This window comes from Microcebus murinus, chromosome 22 (genome assembly GCF_040939455.1).
Source record: "Microcebus murinus isolate Inina chromosome 22, M.murinus_Inina_mat1.0, whole genome shotgun sequence".
Lineage (NCBI taxonomy): Eukaryota > Metazoa > Chordata > Mammalia > Primates > Cheirogaleidae > Microcebus > Microcebus murinus.
Window position 1 is genome coordinate 23526585 of NC_134125.1, and position 21335 is coordinate 23547919.

At 59.3% G+C, this 21335-nt stretch overlaps 1 protein-coding gene and 3 gene segments (V, D, J or C); all 4 read left to right on the forward strand.

Annotated features, from left to right (window-relative positions):
* The window catches only part of LOC105879363 (immunoglobulin lambda-1 light chain-like), a 215853-nt gene extending 210329 nt beyond the window's left edge, over window positions 1–5524 (forward strand). The window contains exons 3-4 of the mRNA XM_075996729.1: window positions 3699–3734; window positions 5071–5524. Coding sequence (XP_075852844.1) covers window positions 3699–3734; window positions 5071–5390 — 356 coding nt within the window. The 3' untranslated portion in view covers window positions 5391–5524. The remainder of the gene's footprint in view (window positions 1–3698; window positions 3735–5070) is intronic.
* A 3277-nt stretch (window positions 5525–8801) lies between these two features.
* Window positions 8802–11173, forward strand: LOC142863512 (immunoglobulin lambda constant 6-like). The segment is given in 3 exon segments: window positions 8802–8897; window positions 9307–9385; window positions 10720–11173. Coding segments are annotated over 3 exon segments (495 nt in total).
* A 3272-nt stretch (window positions 11174–14445) lies between these two features.
* On the forward strand, window positions 14446–16820 carry LOC142863513 (immunoglobulin lambda constant 6-like). The segment is given in 3 exon segments: window positions 14446–14521; window positions 14914–15030; window positions 16367–16820. Coding segments are annotated over 3 exon segments (513 nt in total).
* A 2597-nt stretch (window positions 16821–19417) lies between these two features.
* On the forward strand, window positions 19418–21256 carry LOC142863492 (immunoglobulin lambda constant 6-like). The segment is given in 2 exon segments: window positions 19418–19466; window positions 20804–21256. Coding segments are annotated over 2 exon segments (369 nt in total).
* Window positions 21257–21335: the final 79 nt, after the last annotated feature.

Consider the following 21335-nt stretch of genomic DNA (forward strand, 5'->3'; position numbering starts at 1 on the left):
CACCCAGCAGGGCCTGCCTCAGCCAGACAGCCCTCTCCCCACTCTCCTCTGTCCCCTTCAACCCGGGGCCGGGACCCGCTCAGACCAGGAGGTTCCCACAGGCACTCTCTTTGTCCTCAACACAGACCTAGGCCTGGCCCCGCCGAGTGTCTACCGTGCCCCGTCTGTGTCTGTTTGCTTCTGTGGGGTGAAGGGTCACAGCCCAGGAGCGGGGGCCATTCTCCATGAGACACCACCTCCCTGTGGTCCCACGCCCGTCCGGAAGCCACCAGGGACCTGGGTGAGCTCTGCCCACCAGTGTGCTCCCGGATCCAGAGCAGGAGGCTGTTCCTGGCTAGGGAGTCCCGGGAAGGCGGGAGGACCCTGTGAGAGGGACGGGCGAAGCCCTGAGAGAGGCATCCGGAGAAACCAGAGGGACGCAAGAGCCCAGATGTGGGCTAGATGCAGAGACCACAGGGAAAGGCACCCTGAGTCAAGGCAACCATCCCAGCAGGAAAGAAGCTGAAATTCCCTGTTTACCACGGGGTACCGGTGAGAAGAGTTCCACCCTTGAACGGTCCGTAGTTGTGCAGTCACCACAAGGTCTTTACATGGTGTGCAAAGTGCACACACAGGGGAGTCACTCAGACTTGCACAATGTACATTGGCTATGTGCACACACTGACGAGTCCTGCTGTAGTGACATAGTTTCATATGATGAAACCCAGCCTTTCCCAAATCATGTGGATCCCCTTGACCACACTCAGAAGACCCATAACACTCTGCAGGATCCCAGTTCCACGCATCCAGTTTGGGAACGCAGTGTGAGCTGATGCACGTGAGGGGGAGGTGTCTGTGTGGGATGTGGTGGGTGTTGGCCCTGGCCAGGCTCCAGGTCACCACTAGCATGCAGCTGGAATCCCAGTCCTGGGAACCTGAGCCACTGACACCAGGCCTGCAAAGACCCGGGTTGTGGTCGGTTTGTGGCTGGAGCCTGGGATTATGGAGGCTGCATGAGAGGAGGGAGGACACGGGGACATGGAACATATGAGAAGAGGCACCGACCCAGCATAGGGTGGGCACCCGCTGCTTGCCTGAGCAGGTCAGTGGGAGCAACTTGGGGAGTTGTGAGGGCCGAGTGATACCAGGTTGGGGCAGATCAGTGGGGGCAGAGAGCTAAGTCAACGTCAGGTTCCATGGGGACTCAGCACCCGACACCCTCTGCCCCGCACCCCCGCCCCCGCCCCACTGCCTCCCCCCCTCCCTGCGCCTCAGCCGCCCCCACCACACGTGCACCTGCTGCCTGATGTCACAGACGCACTCGACCCAGGGGCCCTGACAGCAGGCGATGTGGAGGTTCCAGCCATCTCTGCAGGCCCTCAGTGTCCTGGGGGCTCGCAGCCACCCTGACTCTGCCATCAGCTCATCAGGGAAGACACCTGAGTGACTGAGCAGGCCAAGGACACAATCTGTAAGGACTGATCCTGCCCCTGCCTCCCTGGACAATCAGTGAACGCCCATTCCGTACGTGGGCCAGTGACATTTCTCCTGTGTCGGAGACCGTGACCCCAGAGAGGTCTAAAGTCACAGCGGGCAGTGAATGTGGTCCCCTTGGTCCCCGTCATGGCCACCCCTGCCCCATAGCCCAGGCTCCAGGTGACAATGAGGCTGAAGGGTTCTCCTGTCCAGCACTTGTGTCAGCCCACTTCACACACGTTACATCTGACACTCGGGAGCGCCAGTCCCATAGTCCTGCTGGCCTCATGCCAGAGGCCGCCCATCCCCACCTGCTGCCCCAACAGCGGCCTCCTTTTACTGCGCCACAGGTTTGTGCTGTGGGGAAAGTGGAAATAAAACTAAGAGAGGACGGAGTAATAGTGACCCCAGTGTCCCATCACGGCCACATAGGGAGCGACTCACAGATATCTGACCCCAACTCAGAATGTCACCTCCCTCAGTCCGTATTGAAAAGCATTTCACCTGTAAATATTCCACGTCTGTCCTGAAAAGATATGGACCTGAAAAGAAATTAACTATTGCCACACATAGACAGAAAGTGTCAGTAATTCCTTAATATCAAAAGTCATCCAGGTCTCATGGAATCCCTCGGCAATGCCACAGCGTGTTGACTCCCTTGTGCACTGGGGCTGGTGTCATTTTGCGGGTTTTCCATTGACATATGAGGCCCGACAAGGTTTGAATCGGCAACAGGTGCATGTGTGTCAGGCCTGGTGTCGCCTGGGGGAGTCTCCCAGCTCGCTCTGGCGTTTTCTGCCAGCGCAGCAGCCCCAGGAGCCCAGAGCAGCTCCCGGGACGGCCCCAGGGCCGGACGCAGCCTCGGCCCCCCGAGCCGGAACCCAGCGCCCCGTCTGCTTGCGCTTTCCCTGCAGAGTGCGTCTGCCGCCCTGAGACCTCATGGGCTCAGGCTGGACGGTGCCAAACCTGCTTCCCCAGAAGTCCGGCCACCTCCAGCAAAGACGCCCATGGTGGCCGCCAGGCGTTCAGTGACATTAGCTGAGCCTGATGAGCAGGAATGAGGAGATTCAACAATTCTGGTCACGTCATTGTCCTGAGAATGGCAGCCCGGTCATGAAGGGAGGGTCCCAGGCGCAGTCCAGACACCCAGGGTGCGTTTCTTGTCTAGGAAAGAAACACTCTGCACAGAGAGAGCAGGTGACCCGCAGCCTGCAGGTGAGCGAGTGGCGATGCCGTGGTGCTGAGCTGGAAATAAGGAGACAGGTCACGTAACTAGATGTGTTAAACACATGTGTGAAATAGATGTGTTGGAATCCACCGTCTCCGTTTTAATGACGATGACATCGGGCCACATGGGTGATGACAAGCAGGCTACAAATCATGGACTTCCGCCCAACTGAAGTGTCCTGTGGTGCCACCTGGGACCACTTTCATGACCCCAGGGGACTTCCATGGCTCTTGCTTCCTGGGGTGACAACATATTCCACCTCCTGATGACCCTATCCTGGGCCACCCCTGGATCAGCCACTGATCATGCTTCCCTAAGTGGGATGTGACATTGTCGGCCTCAGTCCACACCCTGGCTCATGTGTCACATTGCAATGAGTCTACGATGGCCACCACACACCTGCACCTCCTGCCATGAGACAGGATGGAGGGGACAAAGGGCAGGCTCCCAGGTCAGCCTGTACGATGACGCTGGCATTTCCCACAGGGACCAGCCAGGCCTCCTGGGCCAGGCCCATGACAACCAGGACAACCCAGGGAAGGTGGGGCTGACACCCCTGCAGTCAGGGCCGAGGTCATAGGAAGGTTCCCGGGACACTACACTCCAGGAAAATATGTCCTTCCCTGGGGGAAAGAGGACACCATATGTCACCCAGTGGTCTCACCACGGAATAGACATTGGTCAAATCTGCTGAGGGGAGACCAGCTGTCCCCTTCCACAAAAATTTACTCCTTAGGGACACAAACGCCCTCCAAGGAAGTCATTTCTCTTCCGGGCAGATGGTCCGTGGGAAAAGCCAAGTCAACTTCCTTTAGGAATCTTGGTATCAGGGATTCTGCTGCTGGTCACAGGATGTCAAATGTCCCGTTAGCTGTGGGGTGAGGGTGGGGCTGTGTCGTCCCCCTGCGGAGCAGATGCCACCTGGGGCAGTGACCCTGCTCCCTCACAGCTGCAGCTGGTGGCAGGGGGTAGTGGTCTCAGGGAGGGTTTTTGTGCAAGCCTGTGTCACAGTGTGATGTGTTCGGCAGTGGAACCAAGCTGACCGTCCTAGGTGAGTGTCTTCTTCCTCCTCCCTCCCCGTTCTCCTCAAGGTTTTAGGCACTTTTGTGCTGTTTTTGCTGTTTTGTCTTATCTTGTGTCAACCTGGGGTCAAGCTAATATCATCACCCAGCCGTGGGGTGATCACAGCCCCTGCCGGCTCAGTCCCCTGAACGCCTCACCCCTGCCCCTCGGACCCAGAGCCAGGTTCTGGAGCTGGTGACTTGGTCAGAGTGAATTGTCTCTCTGTCTCTTTGTCTGGGTCCCTGTCTGTCTGTAGGTCTGTCTGTGGAAATATGTTGTGTGGCTAGGAATTGTTCCATTCTCTCCTCCCCCATCCAGGCCCCTGTCAGACCTGCTTTGTCTGTGGGGTCAATTAGCCCAATAACATGGGGAGGAGGAAACAGGACATAGGGAGGGAGTGACCACCTCGGAGACGTTAGAAGGACCCAGAACCCTCAAGGCCGAGGCTAGGGAACCAAGATCTGAGGCTCAGGGCCAGGTCCCCTGGGCTGTGGGACTCAGGGTCAAGGCCAGGAAAGACATGGGAGGTGGGGGCTGCCAGGGCCTCAGGGCTGACACGGCAGAGCTCTGAGCCAGCCTGGGACTCAGGGAAGCCCCGGGAGGGAGCAGGAGAGGAGGCTCTGTGTGCAGGGGGCAGGCGAAGGTCCCTCAGGGGAGGAGGGGAGGGAAAGGTGGGTCCCTGGGGCTCCTCGGGACACAAGCCCTCCCACCCCCGAGTCCCAGAGACAGAGGACAGTTCACAGTGAGAAACCTCTGCTGCTGTGACCAGGTGCCATGGGGGTGACACCAGCACAGCCTGTGGAGTGAGAGACACTCAGGAACAGCAGACAGGCTCCCGCTGTGCTCCCCGCCCGGCTCTGACCCCATAGAAAGTCCCCAGGACTCAGAGCTGGGCATAGCAGGCCTGACGGGCAAAGGATCCAGAGTCCCTCAGAGAGAAGAGTCAGGTCACATTGTCCCCTACCTGCCCCAAGGGAGAGTCTAACCCTCAGGTCATGTGCTCAGGTGACAGACAAGTCCTTGAAGGCCTGTCCGGGTGGCAGGAGCAGCCAGAGGACGTACAGGGCCGGCTGTCTGGGAGGGAGGCCAAGGCCCAGGGAGGGCTCAGGACAGGGACGGGCAGCCCCAGACTCTGGGGTTCCCGGGACAGACAAGGAGATCCTGAAAACAGCCTGACCTACCTCCTGATGTAGACCCCCACCCCCAGCCCCTGCACCAGGTGCCCTGACCTGGGCTTGGTGACCAGAGTGACTCCTCACACCCTGGGGTCAGGGTCTCCCCAGGTGGACACAGGCCTCTGACCTCTGCCCTTCCCCACCTCACAGGTGAGCCCAAGGCCGCCCCCTCGGTCACTCTGTTCCCGCCCTCCTCTGAGGAGATCGAAGCCAACAAGGCCACACTGGTGTGTCTGATGAGTGACTTCTACCCGGGCGCCGTCAGCGTGGCCTGGAAGGCAGACGGCAGCGCCGTCACCCAGGGCGTGGAGACCACCCAGGCCTCGAAACAGAGCAACGGCAAGTACGCGGCCAGCAGCTACCTGAGCCTGTCCCCCGCCCAGTGGAAAGCTGGCGGCAGGTTCAGCTGCCAGGTCACGCACGAAGGCAGCACCGTGGAGAAGACAGTGGCCCCTGCAGAGTGTGCTTAGGCCCCGGCCCCACCGCCCTCGGGGCCTGGAGCTGCAGGGGCCCAGGGGAGGGGCCTCCCCTCCCTCCCAGCTCATCCCCCCCCTGCCCTGCACCCGATGAACCCTCAATAAATATCCTCGTTGTCAATCAGAAATCCTGCTCCATCTCATTACTTCTCTGCTCATGTTTAAGTTGACGCTTCTCCCTCGATTTCAATGCGCTCTTGGGAGAACCCTGGCACCCAGGGGAACGTAGCCCAGGGGAGATGCTCTCGGCCTCCCTGGGGCTTCACCCAGCAGGGCCTGCCTCAGCCAGACAGCCCTCTCCCCACTCTCCTCTGTCCCCTTCAACCCGGGGCCGGGACCCGCTCAGACCAGGAGGTTCCCACAGGCACTCTCTTTGTCCTCAACACAGACCTAGGCCTGGCCCCGCCACGTGTCTACCGTGCCCCGTCTGTGTCTGTTTGCTTCTGTGGGGTGAAGGGTCACAGCCCAGGAGCGGGGGCCACTCTCCATGAGACACCACCTCCCTGTGGTCCCACGCCCGTCCAGAAGCCACCAGGGACCCGGTGAGCTCTGCCCACCAGTGTGCGCCCGGATCCAGAGCAGGAGGCTGTTCCAGGCTAGGGGGTCCTGGGAAGGCGGGAGGACCCTGTGAGAGGGACAGGCGCAGCCCTGAGAGAGGCATCCGGAGAAACCAGAGGGACGCAAGAGCCCAGCTGTGGGCTAGATGCAGAGACCACAGGGAAAGGGACCCTGAGTCAAGGCCACCATCCCAGCGGGAAAGAAGCTGAAATTCCCTGTTTACCACGGGGGACCGGTCAGAAGAGTTCCACCCTTGAACGGTCCGTAGTTGTGCGGTCAACACAAGGTCATTACATGGTGTGCAAAGTGCACACACAGGGGAGTCACTCAGACTTGCACAATGTACATTGGCTATGTGCACACACTGACGAGACCTGCTGTAGTGACATAGTTTCATATGATGAAACCCAGCCTTTCCCAAATCATGTGGATCCCCTTGACCACACTCAGAAGACCCATAACACTCTGCAGGATCCCAGTTCCACGCATCCAGTTTGGGAACGCAGTGTGAGCTGATGCACGTGAGGGGGAGGTGTCTGTGTGGGATGTGGGGGGTGTTGGCCCTGGCCAGGCTCAAGGTCACCACTAGCATGCAGCTGGAATCCCAGTCCTGGGAACCTGAGCCACTGACACCAGGCCTGCAAAGACCCGGGTTGTGGTCGGTTTGTGGCTGGAGCCTGGGATTATGGAGGTTGCATGAGAGGAGGGAGGACATGGGGACGTGGAACATATGAGAAGAGGCACCGACCCAGCATAGGGTGGGCACCCACTGCTTGCCTGAGGTCAGTGGGAGCAACTTGGGGAGTTGTGAGGCCGAGTGATACCAGGTTGGGGCAGATCAGTGGGGGCAGAGAGCTAAGTCAACGTCAGGTTCCATGGGGACTCAGCACCCGACACCCTCTGCCCCGCACCCCCGCCCCCGCCCCACTGCCTCCCCCCCTCCCTGCGCCTCAGCCGCCCCCACCACACGTGCACCTGCTGCCTGATGTCACAGACGCACTCGACCCAGGGGCCCTGACAGCAGGCGATGTGGAGGTTCCAGCCATCTCTGCAGGCCCTCAGTGTCCTGGGGGCTCGCAGCCACCCTGACTCTGCCATCAGCTCATCAGGGAAGACACCTGAGTGACTGAGCAGGCCAAGGACACAATCTGTAAGGACTGATCCTGCCCCTGCCTCCCTGGACAATCAGTGAACGCCCATTCCGTACGTGGGCCAGTGACATTTCTCCTGTGTCGGAGACCGTGACCCCAGAGAGGTCTAAAGTCACAGCGGGCAGTGAATGTGGTCCCCTTGGTCCCCGTCATGGCCACCCCTGCCCCATAGCCCAGGCTCCAGGTGACAATGAGGCTGAAGGGTTCTCCTGTCCAGCACTTGTGTCAGCCCACTTCACACACGTTACATCTGACACTCGGGAGCGCCAGTCCCATAGTCCTGCTGGCCTCATGCCAGAGGCCGCCCATCCCCACCTGCTGCCCCAACAGCGGCCTCCTTTTACTGCGCCACAGGTTTGTGCTGTGGGGAAAGTGGAAATAAAACTAAGAGAGGACGGAGTAATAGTGACCCCAGTGTCCCATCACGGCCACATAGGGAGCGACTCACAGATATCTGACCCCAACTCAGAATGTCACCTCCCTCAGTCCGTATTGAAAAGCATTTCACCTGTAAATATTCCACGTCTGTCCTGAAAAGATATGGACCTGGAAATAAATTAACTGTTACCACACATAGACAGAAAGTGTCAGTAATTCCTTAATATCAAAAGTCATCCAGGTCTCATGGAATCCCTCGGCAATGCCACAGCGTGTTGACTCCCTTGTGCACTGGGGCTGGTGTCATTTTGCGGGTTTTCCATTGACATATGAGGCTCGACAAGGTTTAATCGGCAACAGGTGCATGTGTGTCAGGCCTGGTGTCGCCTGGGGGAGTCTCCCAGCTCGCTCTGGCGTTTTCTGCCAGCGCAGCAGCCCCAGGAGCCCAGAGCAGCTCCCGGGACGGCCCCAGGGCCGGACGCAGCCTCGGCGCCCCGAGCCGGAACCCAGCGCCCCGTCTGCTTGCGCTTTCCCTGCAGAGTGCGTCTGCCGCCCTGAGACCTCATGGGGCTCAGGCTGGACGGTGCCAAACCTGCTTCCCCAGAAGTCCGGCCACCTCCAGCAAAGACGCCCATGGTGGCCGCCAGGTGTTCAGTGACATTAGCTGAGTCTGATGAGCAGGAATGAGGAGATTCAACAATTCTGGTCACGTCATTGTCCTGAGAATGGCAGCCCGGTCATGAAGGGAGGGTCCCAGGCGCAGTCCAGACACCCAGGGTGCGTTTCTTGTCTAGGAAAGAAACACTCTGCACAGAGAGAGCAGGTGACCCGCAGCCTGCAGGTGAGCGAGTGGCGATGCCGTGGTGCTGAGCTGGAAATAAGGAGACAGGTCACGTAACTAGATGTGTTAAACACATGTGTGAAATAGATGTGTTGGAATCCACCGTCTCCGTTTTAATGACGATGACATCGGGCCACATGGGTGATGACAAGCAGGCTACAAATCATGGACTTCCGCCCAACTGAAGTGTCCTGTGGTGCCACCTGGGACCACTTTCATGACCCCAGGGGACTTCCATGGCTCTTGCTTCCTGGGGTGACAACATATTCTACCTCCTGATGACCCTATCCTGGGCCACCCCTGGATCAGCCACTGATCATGCTTCCCTAAGTGGGATGTGACATTGTCGGTCACAGTCCACAGCCTGGCTCATGTGTCACATTGCAATGAGTCTACGATGGCCACCACACACCTGCACCTCCTGCCATGAGACAGGATGGAGGGGACAAAGGGCAGGCTCCCAGGTCAGCCTGTACGATGACGCTGGCATTTCCCACAGGGACCAGCCAGGCCTCCTGGGCCAGGCCCATGACCACAGGACAACCCAGGGAAGGTGGGGCTGACATCCCTGCAGTCAGGGCCGAGGTCATAGGAAGGTTCCCGGGACTCTAAACTCCAGGAAAATATGTCCTTCCCTGGGGGGAAGAGGACACCATGTGTCACCCAGTGGTCTCACCACGGAATAGAGATGTGTCAATCTGCTGAGAGGAGACCAGCTGTCCGCTTCCACAAAAATTTACTCCTTAGGGACACAAATGCCCTCCAAGGAATTCATTTCTCTTCGGGGCACATGGTCCGTGGGAAAACTCAACCCAACTTCCTTCGGGAATCTTGGTATCAGGGATTCTGCTGCTAGTCAAGGATGTCAAATGTCCCGATAGATGTGGGGTGAGGGTGTGGCTGTGTTGGTCCCCTGCTGAGCAGATGCCACCTGGGGTATTGACCCTGGTTCCACACAGCTGCAGCTGGTGGCAGGGGGTAGGGGTCTCAGGGAGGGTTTTTGTACGAGCCTGTGTCACAGTGTTGGGTGTTCGGCGGTGGAACCAAGCTGACCGTCCTAGGTGAGTGTCTTCTTCCCCCTCCCTCCCCGTTCTCCTCAAGGTTTTAGGCACTTTTGTGCTGTTTTTGCTGTTTTGTCTGATCTTGTGTCAACCTAGAGTCAAGCTAGTATCTGCACCCAGCCGTGGGGTGATCTCAGCCCCTGCCGGCTCAGTCCCCTGAACGCCTCACCTCTGCCCCTCGGACCCAGAGCCAGGGTTCTGGAGCTGGTTACCTGGTCAGAGTGAATTGTATCTGTCTCTTTGTCTGGCTCCCTGTCTGTCTGTAGGTCTGTCTGTGGACATACGTTGTGTGGCTAGGAATTGTTCCATTCTCTCCTCCCCCATCCAGGCCCCTGTCAGACCTGCTTTGTCTGTGGGGTCAATTAGCCCAATAACATGGTGAGGAAGAAACAGGACATACGGAGGGAGTGACCACCTGGGAGACCTTAGAAGGACCCGGAACCCTCAGGGCCGAGGCTGGGGAACCACAGTTCTGAGGCTTAGGGCCGGGTCCCCTGGGCTGTGGGACTCAGGGTCAAGGCCAGGAAAGACATGGGAGGTGGGGGCTGCCAGGGCCTCAGGGCTGACACGGCAGAGCTCTGAGCCAGCCTGGGACTCAGGGAAGCCAGGGAGGGAGAAGGAGAGGAGGCTCTGTGTGCAGGGGGCAGGCGAAGGTCCCTCAGGGGAGGAGGGGAGGGAAAGGTGGGTCCCTGGGGCTCCTCGGGACACAAGCCCTCCCACCCCGAGTCCCAGAGACAGAGGACAGTTCACAGTGAGAAACCTCTGCTGCTGTGACCAGGTGCCATGGGGGTGACACCAGCACAGCCTGTGGAGTGAGAGATACTCAGGAACAGCAGACAGGCTCCCTCTGTGCTCCCCGCCCGGCTCTGACCCCCTAGAAAGTCCCCAGGACTCAGAGCTGGGCATAGCAGGCTTAAGGGCAAAGGATCCAGAATCCTTCAGACAGAAGAATCAGGTCAGAATTGTCCTGGACCAGAACCCTTAGAGAGTCTAACCCTCAGGTCATGTGCTCAGGGGACATACAAGTCCTTGAAGGCCCGTCCGGGTGGCAGGAGCAGCCAGAGGACGTACAGGGCCGGCTGTCTGGGAGGGAGGCCAAGGCCCAGGGAGGGCTCAGGACAGGGACGGGCAGCCCCAGACTCTGGGGTTCCCGGGACAGACAAGGAGATCCTGAAAACAGCCTGACCTACCTCCTGATGTGGACCCCCACCCCCAGCCCCTGCACCAGGTGCCCTGACCTGGGCTTGGTGACCAGAGTGACTCCTCACACCCTGGGGTCAGGGTCTCCCCAGGTGGACACAGGACTATGACCTCTGCCCTTCCCCACCTCACAGGTCAGCCCAAGGCCGCACCCTCGGTCACTCTGTTCCCGCCCTCCTCTGAGGAGATCGAAGCCAACAAGGCCACACTGGTGTGTCTGATGAGTGACTTCTACCCGGGCGCCGTCAGCGTGGCCTGGAAGGCAGACGGCAGCGCCGTCACCCAGGGCGTGGAGACCACCCAGGCCTCGAAACAGAGCAACGGCAAGTACGCGGCCAGCAGCTACCTGAGCCTGTCCCCCGCCCAGTGGAAAGCTGGCGGCAGGTTCAGCTGCCAGGTCACGCACGAAGGCAGCACCGTGGAGAAGACAGTGGCCCCTGCAGAGTGTGCTTAGGCCCCGGCCCCACCGCCCTCGGGGCCTGGAGCTGCAGGGGCCCAGGGGAGGGGCCTCCCCTCCCTCCCAACTCATCCCCCCCCTGCCCTGCACCCGATGAACCCCTAATAAATATCCTCGTTGTCAATCAGAAATCCTGCTCCATCTCATTACTTCCTGTCTCATGTTTAAATTGATGCTTCTCCCACGATCTCAAAGCGCTCTTGGGAGAACCCTGGCACCCAGGCCGAACGTAGCCCAGGGGAGATGCTCTCGGCCTCCCTGGGGCTTCACCCAGCAGGGCCTGCCTCAGCCAGACAGCCCTCTCCCCACTCTCCTCTGTCCCCTTCAACCCGGGGCCGGGACCCGCTCAGACCAGGAGGTTCCCACAGGCACTCTCTTTGTCCTCAACACAGACCTAGGCCTGGCCCCGCCACGTGTCTACCGTGCCCCGTCTGTGTCTGTTTGCTTCTGTGGGGTGAAGGGTCACAGCCCAGGAGCGGGGGCCACTCTCCATGAGACACCACCTCCCTGTGGTCCCACGCCCGTCCGGAAGCCACCAGGGACCCGGTGAGCTCTGCCCACCAGTGTGCGCCCGGATCCAGAGCAGGAGGCTGTTCCTGGCCAGGGGGTCCTGGGAAGGCGGGAGGACCCTGTGAGAGGGACGGGCGAAGCCCTGAGAGAGGCATCCGGAGAAACCAGAGGGACGCAAGAGCCCAGATGTGGGCTAGATGCAGAGACCACAGGGAAAGGCACCCTGAGTCAAGGCCACCATCCCAGCAGGAAAGAAGCTGAAATTCCCTGTTTACCACGGGGGACCGGTCAGAAGAGTTCCACCCTTGAACGGTCCGTAGTTGTGCAGTCACCACAAGGTCTTTACATGGTGTGCAAAGTGCACACACAGGGGAGTCACTCAGACTTGCACAATGTACATTGGCTATGTGCACACACTGACGAGTCCTGCTGTAGTGACATAGTTTCATATGATGAAACCCAGCCTTTCCCAAATCATGTGGATCCCCTTGACCACACTCAGAAGACCCATAACACTCTGCAGGATCCCAGTTTCCACGCATCCAGTTTGGGAACGCAGTGTGAGCTGATGCACGTGAGGGGGAGGTGTCTGTGTGGGATGTGGTGGGTGTTGGCCCTGGCCAGGCTCAAGGTCACCACTAGCATGCAGCTGGAATCCCAGTCCTGGGAACCTGAGCCACTGACACCAGGCCTGCAAAGACCCGGGTTGTGGTCGGTTTGTGGCTGGAGCCTGGGATTATGGAGGCTGCATGAGAGGAGGGAGGACACGGGGACATGGAACATATGAGAAGAGGCACCGACCCAGCATAGGGTGGGCACCCACTGCTTGCCTGAGCAGGTCAGTGGGAGCAACTTGGGGAGTTGTGAGGGCCGAGTGATACCAGGTTGGGGCAGATCAGTGGGGGCAGAGAGCTAAGTCAACGTCAGGTTCCATGGGGACTCAGCACCCGACACCCTCTGCCCCGCACCCCTGCCCCCGCCCCACTGCCTCCCCCCCTCCCTGCGCCTCAGCCGCCCCCACCACACGTGCACCTGCTGCCTGATGTCACAGACGCACTCGACCCAGGGGCCCTGACAGCAAGCGATGTGGAGGTTCCAGCCATCTCTGCAGGCCCTGGGGGCTCTCAGCCACCCTGACTGTGCCATAGCTCATCAGGGAAGACACCTGAGTGACTGAGCAGGCCAAGGACACAATCTGTAAGGACTGATCCTGCCCCTGCCTCCCTGGACAATCAGTGAACGCCCATTCCGTACGTGGGCCAGTGACATTTCTCCTGTGTCGGAGACCGTGACCCCAGAGAGGTCTAAAGTCACAGCGGGCAGTGAATGTGGTCCCCTTGGTCCCCGTCATGGCCACCCCTGCCCTATAGCCCAGGCTCCGGGTGACAATGAGGCTGAAGGGTTCTCCTGTCCAGCACCTGTGTCAGCCCACTTCATACACGTTACATCTGACACTCGTGAGCGCCAGTCCCGTAGTCCTGCTGGCCTCATGCCAGAGGCCGCCCATCCCCACCTGCTGCCCCAACACCAGCCTCCTTTTACTGCGCCACAGGTTTGTGCTGTGGGGAAAGTGGAAATAAAGCTAAGAGAGGACGGAGTAATAGTGACCCCAGGGTCCCATCACGGCCACATAGGGAGCGACTCACAGACATCTGACCCCAACTCAGAATGTCACCTCCCTCAGTCCGTATTGAAAAGCATTTCACCTGTAAATATTCCACGTCTGTCCTGAAAAGATATGGACCTGAAAAGAAATTAACTATTGCCACACATAGACAGAAAGTGTCAGTAATTCCTTAATATCAAAAGTCATCCAGGTCTCATGGAATCCCTCGGCAATGCCACAGCGTGTTGACTCCCTTGTGCACTGGGGCTGGTGTCATTTTGCGGGTTTTCCATTGACATATGAGGCTCGACAAGGTTTGAATCGGCAACAGGTGCATGTGTGTCAGGCCTGGTGTCGCCTGGGGGAGTCTCCCAGCTCACTCTGGCGTTTTCTGCCAGCGCAGCAGCCCCAGGAGCCCAGAGCAGCTCCCGGGACGGCCCCAGGGCCGGACGCAGCCTCGGCCCCCCGAGCCGGAACCCAGCGCCCCGTCTGCTTGCGCTTTCCCTGCAGAGTGCGTCTGCCGCCCTGAGACCTCATGGGCTCAGGCTGGACGGTGCCAAACCTGCTTCCCCAGAAGTCCGGCCACCTCCAGCAAAGACGCCCATGGTGGCCGCCAGGTGTTCAGTGACATTAGCTGAGTCTGATGAGCAGGAATGAGGAGATTCAACAATTCTGGTCACGTCATTGTCCTGAGAATGGCAGCCCGGTCATGAAGGGAGGGTCCCAGGCGCAGTCCAGACACCCAGGGTGCATTTCTTGTCTAGGAAAGAAACACTCTGCACAGAGAGAGCAGGTGACCCGCAGCCTGCAGGTGAGCGAGTGGCGATGCCGTGGTGCTGAGCTGGAAATAAGGAGACAGGTCACGTAACTAGATGTGTTAAACACATGTGTGAAATAGATGTGTTGGAATCCACCGTCTCCGTTTTAATGACGATGACATCGGGCCACATGGGTGATGACAAGCAGGCTACAAATCATGGACTTCCGCCCAACTGAAGTGTCCTGTGGTGCCACCTGGGACCACTTTCATGACCCCAGGGGACTTCCATGGCTCTTGCTTCCTGGGGTGACAACATATTCTACCTCCTGATGACCCTATCCTGGGCCACCCCTGGATCAGCCACTGATCATGCTTCCCTAAGTGGGATGTGACATGTCGGTCACAGTCCACAGCCTGGCTCATGTGTCACATTGCAATGAGTCTACGATGGCCACCACACACCTGCACCTCCTGCCATGAGACAGGATGGAGGGGACAAAGGGCAGGCTCCCAGGTCAGCCTGTACGATGACGCTGGCATTTCCCACAGGGACCAGCCAGGCCTCCTGGGCCAGGCCCATGACCACAGGACAACCCAGGGAAGGTGGGGCTGACATCCCTGCAGTCAGGGCTGGGGTCATAGGAAGGTTCCCAGGACTCTACACACTAGGAAAATATGTCCTTCCCTGGGGGGAAGAGGACACAATGCGTCAACTAGTAGTATCACTACGGGAAATGGGATGTGTCAAATCTGCTAAGGAGAGACCAGCTGTCCCCTTCCACAAAAATTTACTCCTTAGGGACAAACCCCCTCCAAGGAAGTCATTTCTCTTTGGGGCACATGGTCCGTGGGAAAACTCAACCCAACTTCCTTCGGGAATCTTGCTATCAGGGATTCTGCTGCTAGTCACAGGATGTCAAATATCCTGTTAGTTCTGGAGTGAGGGTGGGGCTGTGTCGTCCCCCTGCTGAGCAGATGCCACCTGGGGCAGTGACTCTGCTCCCTCACAGCTGCAGCTGGGGGCTGGGGCTGGGGGTCTCAGGGAGGGTTTTTGTGCGAGCCTGTGTCACAGTGTGGTGTGTTCGGCGGTGGAACCAAGCTGACCGTCCTAGGTGAGTGTCTTCTTCCCCCTCCCTCCCCGTTCTCCTCAAGGTTTTAGGCACTTTTGTGCTGTTTTTGCTGTTTGTCTTATCTTGTGTCAACCTGCGGTCAAGCTACTATCCGCACCCAGCCGTGGGGTGAGCACAGCCCCAGCCGGCTCAGTTACCTGAACGCCTCACCTCTGCCCCTCAGACCCAGAGCGAGGGTACTGGAGCTGGTGACTTGGTCAGAGTGAATTGTCTCTCTGTCTCTTTGTCTGGGTCCCTGTCTGTGTGTAGGTCTGTCTGTGGACATACGTTGTGTGGCTAGGAATTGTTCAATTCTCTCCTCCCCCATCCAGGCCCCTGTCAGACCTGCTTTGTCTGTGGGGTCAATTAGCCCAATAACATGGGGAGGAGGAAACAGGACATACGGAGGGAGTGACCACCTGGGAGACCTTAGAAGGACCCGGAACCCTCAGGGCCGAGGCTGGGGAACCACAGTTCTGAGGCTTAGGGCCGGGTCCCCTGGGCTGTGGGACTCAGGGTCAAGGCCAGGAAAGACATGGGAGGTGGGGGCTGCCAGGGCCTCAGGGCTGACACGGCAGAGCTCTGAGCCAGCCTGGGAATCAGGGAAGCCAGGGAGGGAGCAGGAGAGGAGGCTCTGTGTGCAGGGGGCAGGCGAAGGTCCCTCAGGGGAGGAGGGGAGGGAAAGGTGGGTCCCTGGGGCTCCTCGGGACACAAGCCCTCCCACCCCCGAGTCCCAGAGACAGAGGACAGTTCACAGTGAGAAACCTCTGCTGCTGTGACCAGGTGCCATGGGGGTGACACCAGCACAGCCTGTGGAGTGAGAGATACTCAGGAACAGCAGACAGGCTCCCTCTGTGCTCCCCGCCCGGCTCTGACCCCATAGAAAGTCCCCAGGACTCAGAGCTGGGCATAGCAGGCTTAAGGGCAAAGGATCCAGAGTCCCTCAGAGAGAAGAGTCAGGTCACAGTTGTCCCCTACCTGCCCCAAGGGAGAGACTAACCCTCAGGTCATGTGCTCAGGTGACAGACAAGTCCTTGAAGGCCTGTCCGGGTGGCAGGAGCAGCCAGAGGACGTACAGGGCCGGCTGTCTGGGAGGGAGGCCAAGGCCCAGGGAGGGCTCAGGACAGGGACGGGCAGCCCCAGACTCTGGGGTTCCCGGGACAGACAAGGAGATCCTGAAAACAGCCTGACCTACCTCCTGATGTAGACCCCCACCCCCAGCCCCTGCACCAGGTGCCCTGACCTGGGCTTGGTGACCAGAGTGACTCCTCACACCCTGGGGTCAGGGTCTCCCCAGGTGGACACAGGACTCTGACCTCTGCCCTTCCCCACCTCACAGGTCAGCCCAAGGCCGCCCCCTCGGTCACTCTGTTCCCGCCCTCCTCTGAGGAGATCGAAGCCAACAAGGCCACACTGGTGTGTCTGATGAGTGACTTCTACCCGGGCGCCGTCAGCGTGGCCTGGAAGGCAGACGGCAGCGCCGTCACCCAGGGCGTGGAGACCACCCAGGCCTCGAAACAGAGCAACGGCAAGTACGCGGCCAGCAGCTACCTGAGTCTGTCCCCCGCCCAGTGGAAAGCTGGCGGCAGGTTCAGCTGCCAGGTCACGCACGAAGGCAGCACCGTGGAGAAGACAGTGGCCCCTGCAGAGTGTGCTTAGGCCCCGGCCCCACCGCCCTCGGGGCCTGGAGCTGCAGGGGCCCAGGGGAGGGGCCTCCCCTCCCTCCCAGCTCATCCCCCCCCTGCCCTGCACCCGATGAACCCTCAATAAATATCCTCGTTGTCAATCAGAAATCCTGCTCCATCTCATTACTTCTCTGCTCATGTTTAAGTTGACGCTTCTCCCACGATCTCAATGCGCTCTTGGGAGAACCCTGGCACCCAGGCGGAACGTAGCCCAGGGGAGATGCTCTCGGCCTCCCTGGAGCTTCACCCCAGCAGGGCCTGCCTCAGCCAGACAGCCCTCTCCCCACTCTCCTCTGTCCCCTTCAACCCGGGGCCGGGACCCGCTCAGACCAGGAGGTTCCCACAGGCACTCTCTTTGTCCTCAACACAGACCTAGGCCTGGCCCCGCCGAGTGTCTACCGTGCCCCGTCTGTGTCTGTTTGCTTCTGTGGGGTGAAGGGTCACAGCCCAGGAGCGGGGGCCACTCTCCATGAGACACCACCTCCCTGTGGTCCCACGCCCGTCCAGAAGCCACCAGGGACCCGGTGAGCTCTGCCCACCAGTGTGCGCCCGGATCCAGAGCAGGAGGCTGTTCCAGGCTAGGGGGTCCTGGGAAGGCGGGAGGACCCTGTGAGAGGGACAGGCGCAGCCCTGAGAGAGGCATCGGGAGAAACCAGAGGGACGCAAGAGCCCAGCTGTGGGCTAGATGCAGAGACCACAGGGAAAGGCACCCTGAGTCAAGGCCACCGTCCCAGCAGGAAAGAAGCTGAAATTCCCTGTTTACCACGGGGGACCGGTCAGAAGAGTTCCACCCTTGAACGGTCCGTAGTTGTGCGGTCACCACAAGGTCATTACAAGGTGTGCAAAGTGCACACACAGGAGAGTCACTCAGACTTGCACAATGTACATTGGCTATGTGCACACACTGACGAGACCTGCTGTAGTGACATAGTTTCATATGATGAAACCCAGCCTTTCCCAAATCATGTGGATCCCCTTGACCACACTCAGAAGACCCATAACACTCTGCAGGATCCCAGTTTCCACGCATCCAGTTTGGGAACGCAGTGTGAGCTGATGCACGTGAGGGGGAGGTGTCTGTGTGGGATGTGGGGGGTGTTGGCCCTGGCCAGGCTCCAGGTCACCACTAGCATGCAGCTGGAATCCCAGTCCTGGGAACCTGAGCCACTGACACCAGGCCTGCAAAGACCCGGGTTGTGGTCGGTTTGTGGCTGGAGCCTGGGATTACGGAGGCTGCATGAGAGGAGGGAGGACATGGGGACGGCGAACATATGAGAAGAGGCACCGACCCAGCATAGGGTGGGCACCCGCTGCTTGCCTGAGAAGGTCATTGGGAGCAACTTGGGGAGTTGTGAGGGCCGAGTGATACCAGGTTGGGGCAGATCAGTGGGGGCAGAGAGCTAAGTCAACGTCAGGTTCCATGGGGACTCAGCACCCGACACCCTCTCCCCGCCCCACCAAAGACATCCATGCTGGCCGCCATTCGTTCAGTGACATTAGCTGAGCCTGATGAGCAGGAATGATGATATTCAACAATTCTGGTCACGTCATTGTCCTGAGAATGGCAGACCGGTTGAAGGGAGGGTCCCAGGCGCAGTTCAGACACCCAGGGTGCGTTTCGTGTCTAGGAAAGAAACACTCTGCACAGAGAGAGCAGGTGACCCGCAGCCTGCAGGTGAGCGGGTAGGGCGTGCCGTGGTGCTGAGCTGGAAATAAGGAGACAGGTCACGTAACCAGATGTGTTAAACACATGTGTGAAATAGATGTGTTGGAATCCACCGTCTCCGTTTTAATGACGATGACATCGGGCCACATGGGTGATGACAAGCAGGCTACAAATCATGGACTTCTGCCCAACTGAAGTGTCCTGTGGTGCCACCTGGGACCACTTTCATGACCCCAGGGGACTTCCATGGATCTTGCTTTCTGAGGTGACAACATATTCCACCTCCTCATGTCTCTCCACTCCACCTATCCTGGGACCAGCCACCGCACTTGCTTCTCTTTAGTGGCATTGTACACCCGCAGCCAGGAACCAGGCTCAAGGGTCACCTTGGAATAGGCAACTATGGCCACCACATTCCTGGCCACCTGACATGACACAGGATGGAAGGGACACAGGGCATGTTCCCAGGTCACCCTGAAGGATGAGGCTGGCATTTCCCACAGGGACCAGCCAGGCCTCCCTGGCCAGGCCCATGGCAACCAGGACAACCCAGGGAAGGTGGGGCTGACACCCCTGGAGTCAGGGCCAGAGTCATAGGAAGGTTCCAGGACACCACACTCCAGGGAAACATGCCCTTCCCTCGGGGGAGGAGGACACCATGTGTCACCCAGTGGTCGCGCCACAGGAACAGTGATGTGTCGTGTGTGCTGAAGGTAGACCACCTGTCCCTTTTACTGATAATCACTCCTTAGGTACACACATGCCCTCTAATGAACTTGTTCCTGTTTCTGCCAGATAGCCCTTGGGACAAGCCAATCCAAGACACCAACTTCTTTCAGGAACATTGGTCCCAGGGATTCTGCTACTGGTCACAGAGTGTCACCTGTCCTGTTAGCTGTCAGAGAGACGGTGGAAGCCATGTGGTCCCCCTGCTGAGCAGATGCCACCTGGGTCAGTGACCCAGCTTCCTCCCTCACAGCTGCAGCTGGGGGCTGGCACTGGGGCTGGGGGGTCTCAGGGAGGGTTTTTGTTCGAGCTTATGTCACAGTGTTATGTATTCGGCGGTGGAACCAAGCTGACCGTCTTAGGTGAGTGTCTTCTTCCCTCTCCTTCCCTGCTCTCCTCAAGGTTTTAGGTACTTTTGTGATGTTTTTGCTGTTTTCTCTGATCTTGTCTCGGCCTGGGGTGAAGTTTCAATCTGTACCCAGCCCTGGGGTGAGCACAGCCCCCATTTCTGCTAAGACCCCAGCACGCCTCACCCCTTCCCCTCTCACCCAGAGCCAGGGTGCTGGCCCTGGTGACCTACTCAGACTCAGTTGTCTCTCTGTCTATCTGTCTGGGTCCCTGTCTGCATTCCAGTCTGTCTCTCCAAATAGGTTGGGTCCCTGGGACTTGTCCTGTTCTGTCTTTCCTGTCCTAGTCCATGTCAGAAGAGCTTTGTCTCTGGGCACATTGGGGACTCATCTCAAGGGGATGAGCAGAGAGGGTACCTGCATGGAGTGACCACCTGGGAGTCTTTAGAATGATCCGGAACCCTCAGGGCTGAGGCTGGAGAACCAGAGCTTTGAGCTCAGGGCCGGGTCCCCTGGGCTGTGTGACTCAGGGTCAAGGCCAGGAAGACAGGAGGTGGGGACTGCCAGGGCCTCAGGGCTGACACGGCAGAGCTCTGAGTCAGCCTGGGACTCAGGGAAGCCCCAGGAGGGAGCACGAAAGGACATGCTGTGTGCAGGGGGAAGGGTAAGGTCCCCACAGGGGAGGGGGGAGGGGAAAGTGGGTCCCTGGGGCTCCTCGGGACACAAGCCCTCCCACCCCCGAGTCCCAGAGACAGAGGACAGTTCACAGTGAGAAACCTCTGCTGCTGTGACCAGGTGCCATGGCGGTGACACCAGCACAGCCTGTGGAGTGAGAGACACTCGGGAACAGCAGACAGGCTCCCTCTGTGCTCCCCGCCCCGGCTCTGACCCCATAGAAAGTCCCCAGGACTCAGAGCTGGGCACAGCAGGCTTAAGGGCAAAGGATCCAGAGTCCCTCAGAGAGAAGACTCAGGTCACAGTTGTCCCCTACCTGCCCCAAGGGAGAGTCTAACCCTCAGGTCATGTGCTCAGGGGACAGACAAGTCCTTGAAGGCCAGTCCGGGTGGCAGGAGCAGCCAGAGGAGGTACAGGGCCGGCTGTCTGGGAGGGAGGCCAAGGCCCAGGGAGGGCTCAGGACAGGGACGGGCAGCCCCAGACTCTGGGGATCCCGGGACAGACAAGGAGATCCTGAAAACAGCCTGACCTACCTCCTGATGTAGACCCCCACCCCCAGCCCCTGCACCAGGTGCCCTGACCTGGGCTTGGTGACCAGAGTGACTCCTCACACCCTGGGGTCAGGGGCTCCCCAGGTGGACACAGGACTCTGACCTCTGCCCTTCCCCACCACACAGGTCAGCCCAAGGCCGCCCCCTCGGTCACTCTGTTCCCGCCCTCCTCTGAGGAGCTCCAAGCCAACAAGGCCACACTCGTGTGTCTGATGAGTGACTTCTACCCGGGCGCCGTCAGCGTGGCCTGGAAGGCAGACGGCAGCACCGTCACCCAGGGCGTGGAGACCACCCAGGCCTCGAAACAGAGCAACGGCAAGTACGCGGCCAGCAGCTACCTGAGCCTGTCCCCCGCCCAGTGGAAAGGTGTCGGCAGGTACAGCTGCCAGGTCACGCACGAAGGCAGCACCGTGGAGAAGACAGTGGCCCCTGCAGAGTGTGCTTAGGCCCCGGCCCCACCGCCCTCGGGGCCTGGAGCTGCAGGGGCCCAGGGGAGGGGCCTCCCCTCCCTCCCAGCTCATCCCCCCCTGCCCTGCACCCGATGAACCCTCAATAAATATCCTCGTTGTCAATCAGAAATCCTGCTCCATCTCATTATTTCTATGTCATGTTTAATTTGCAACCTCATGGAATTCTCAGTGGTGCTGGGAACATCCTG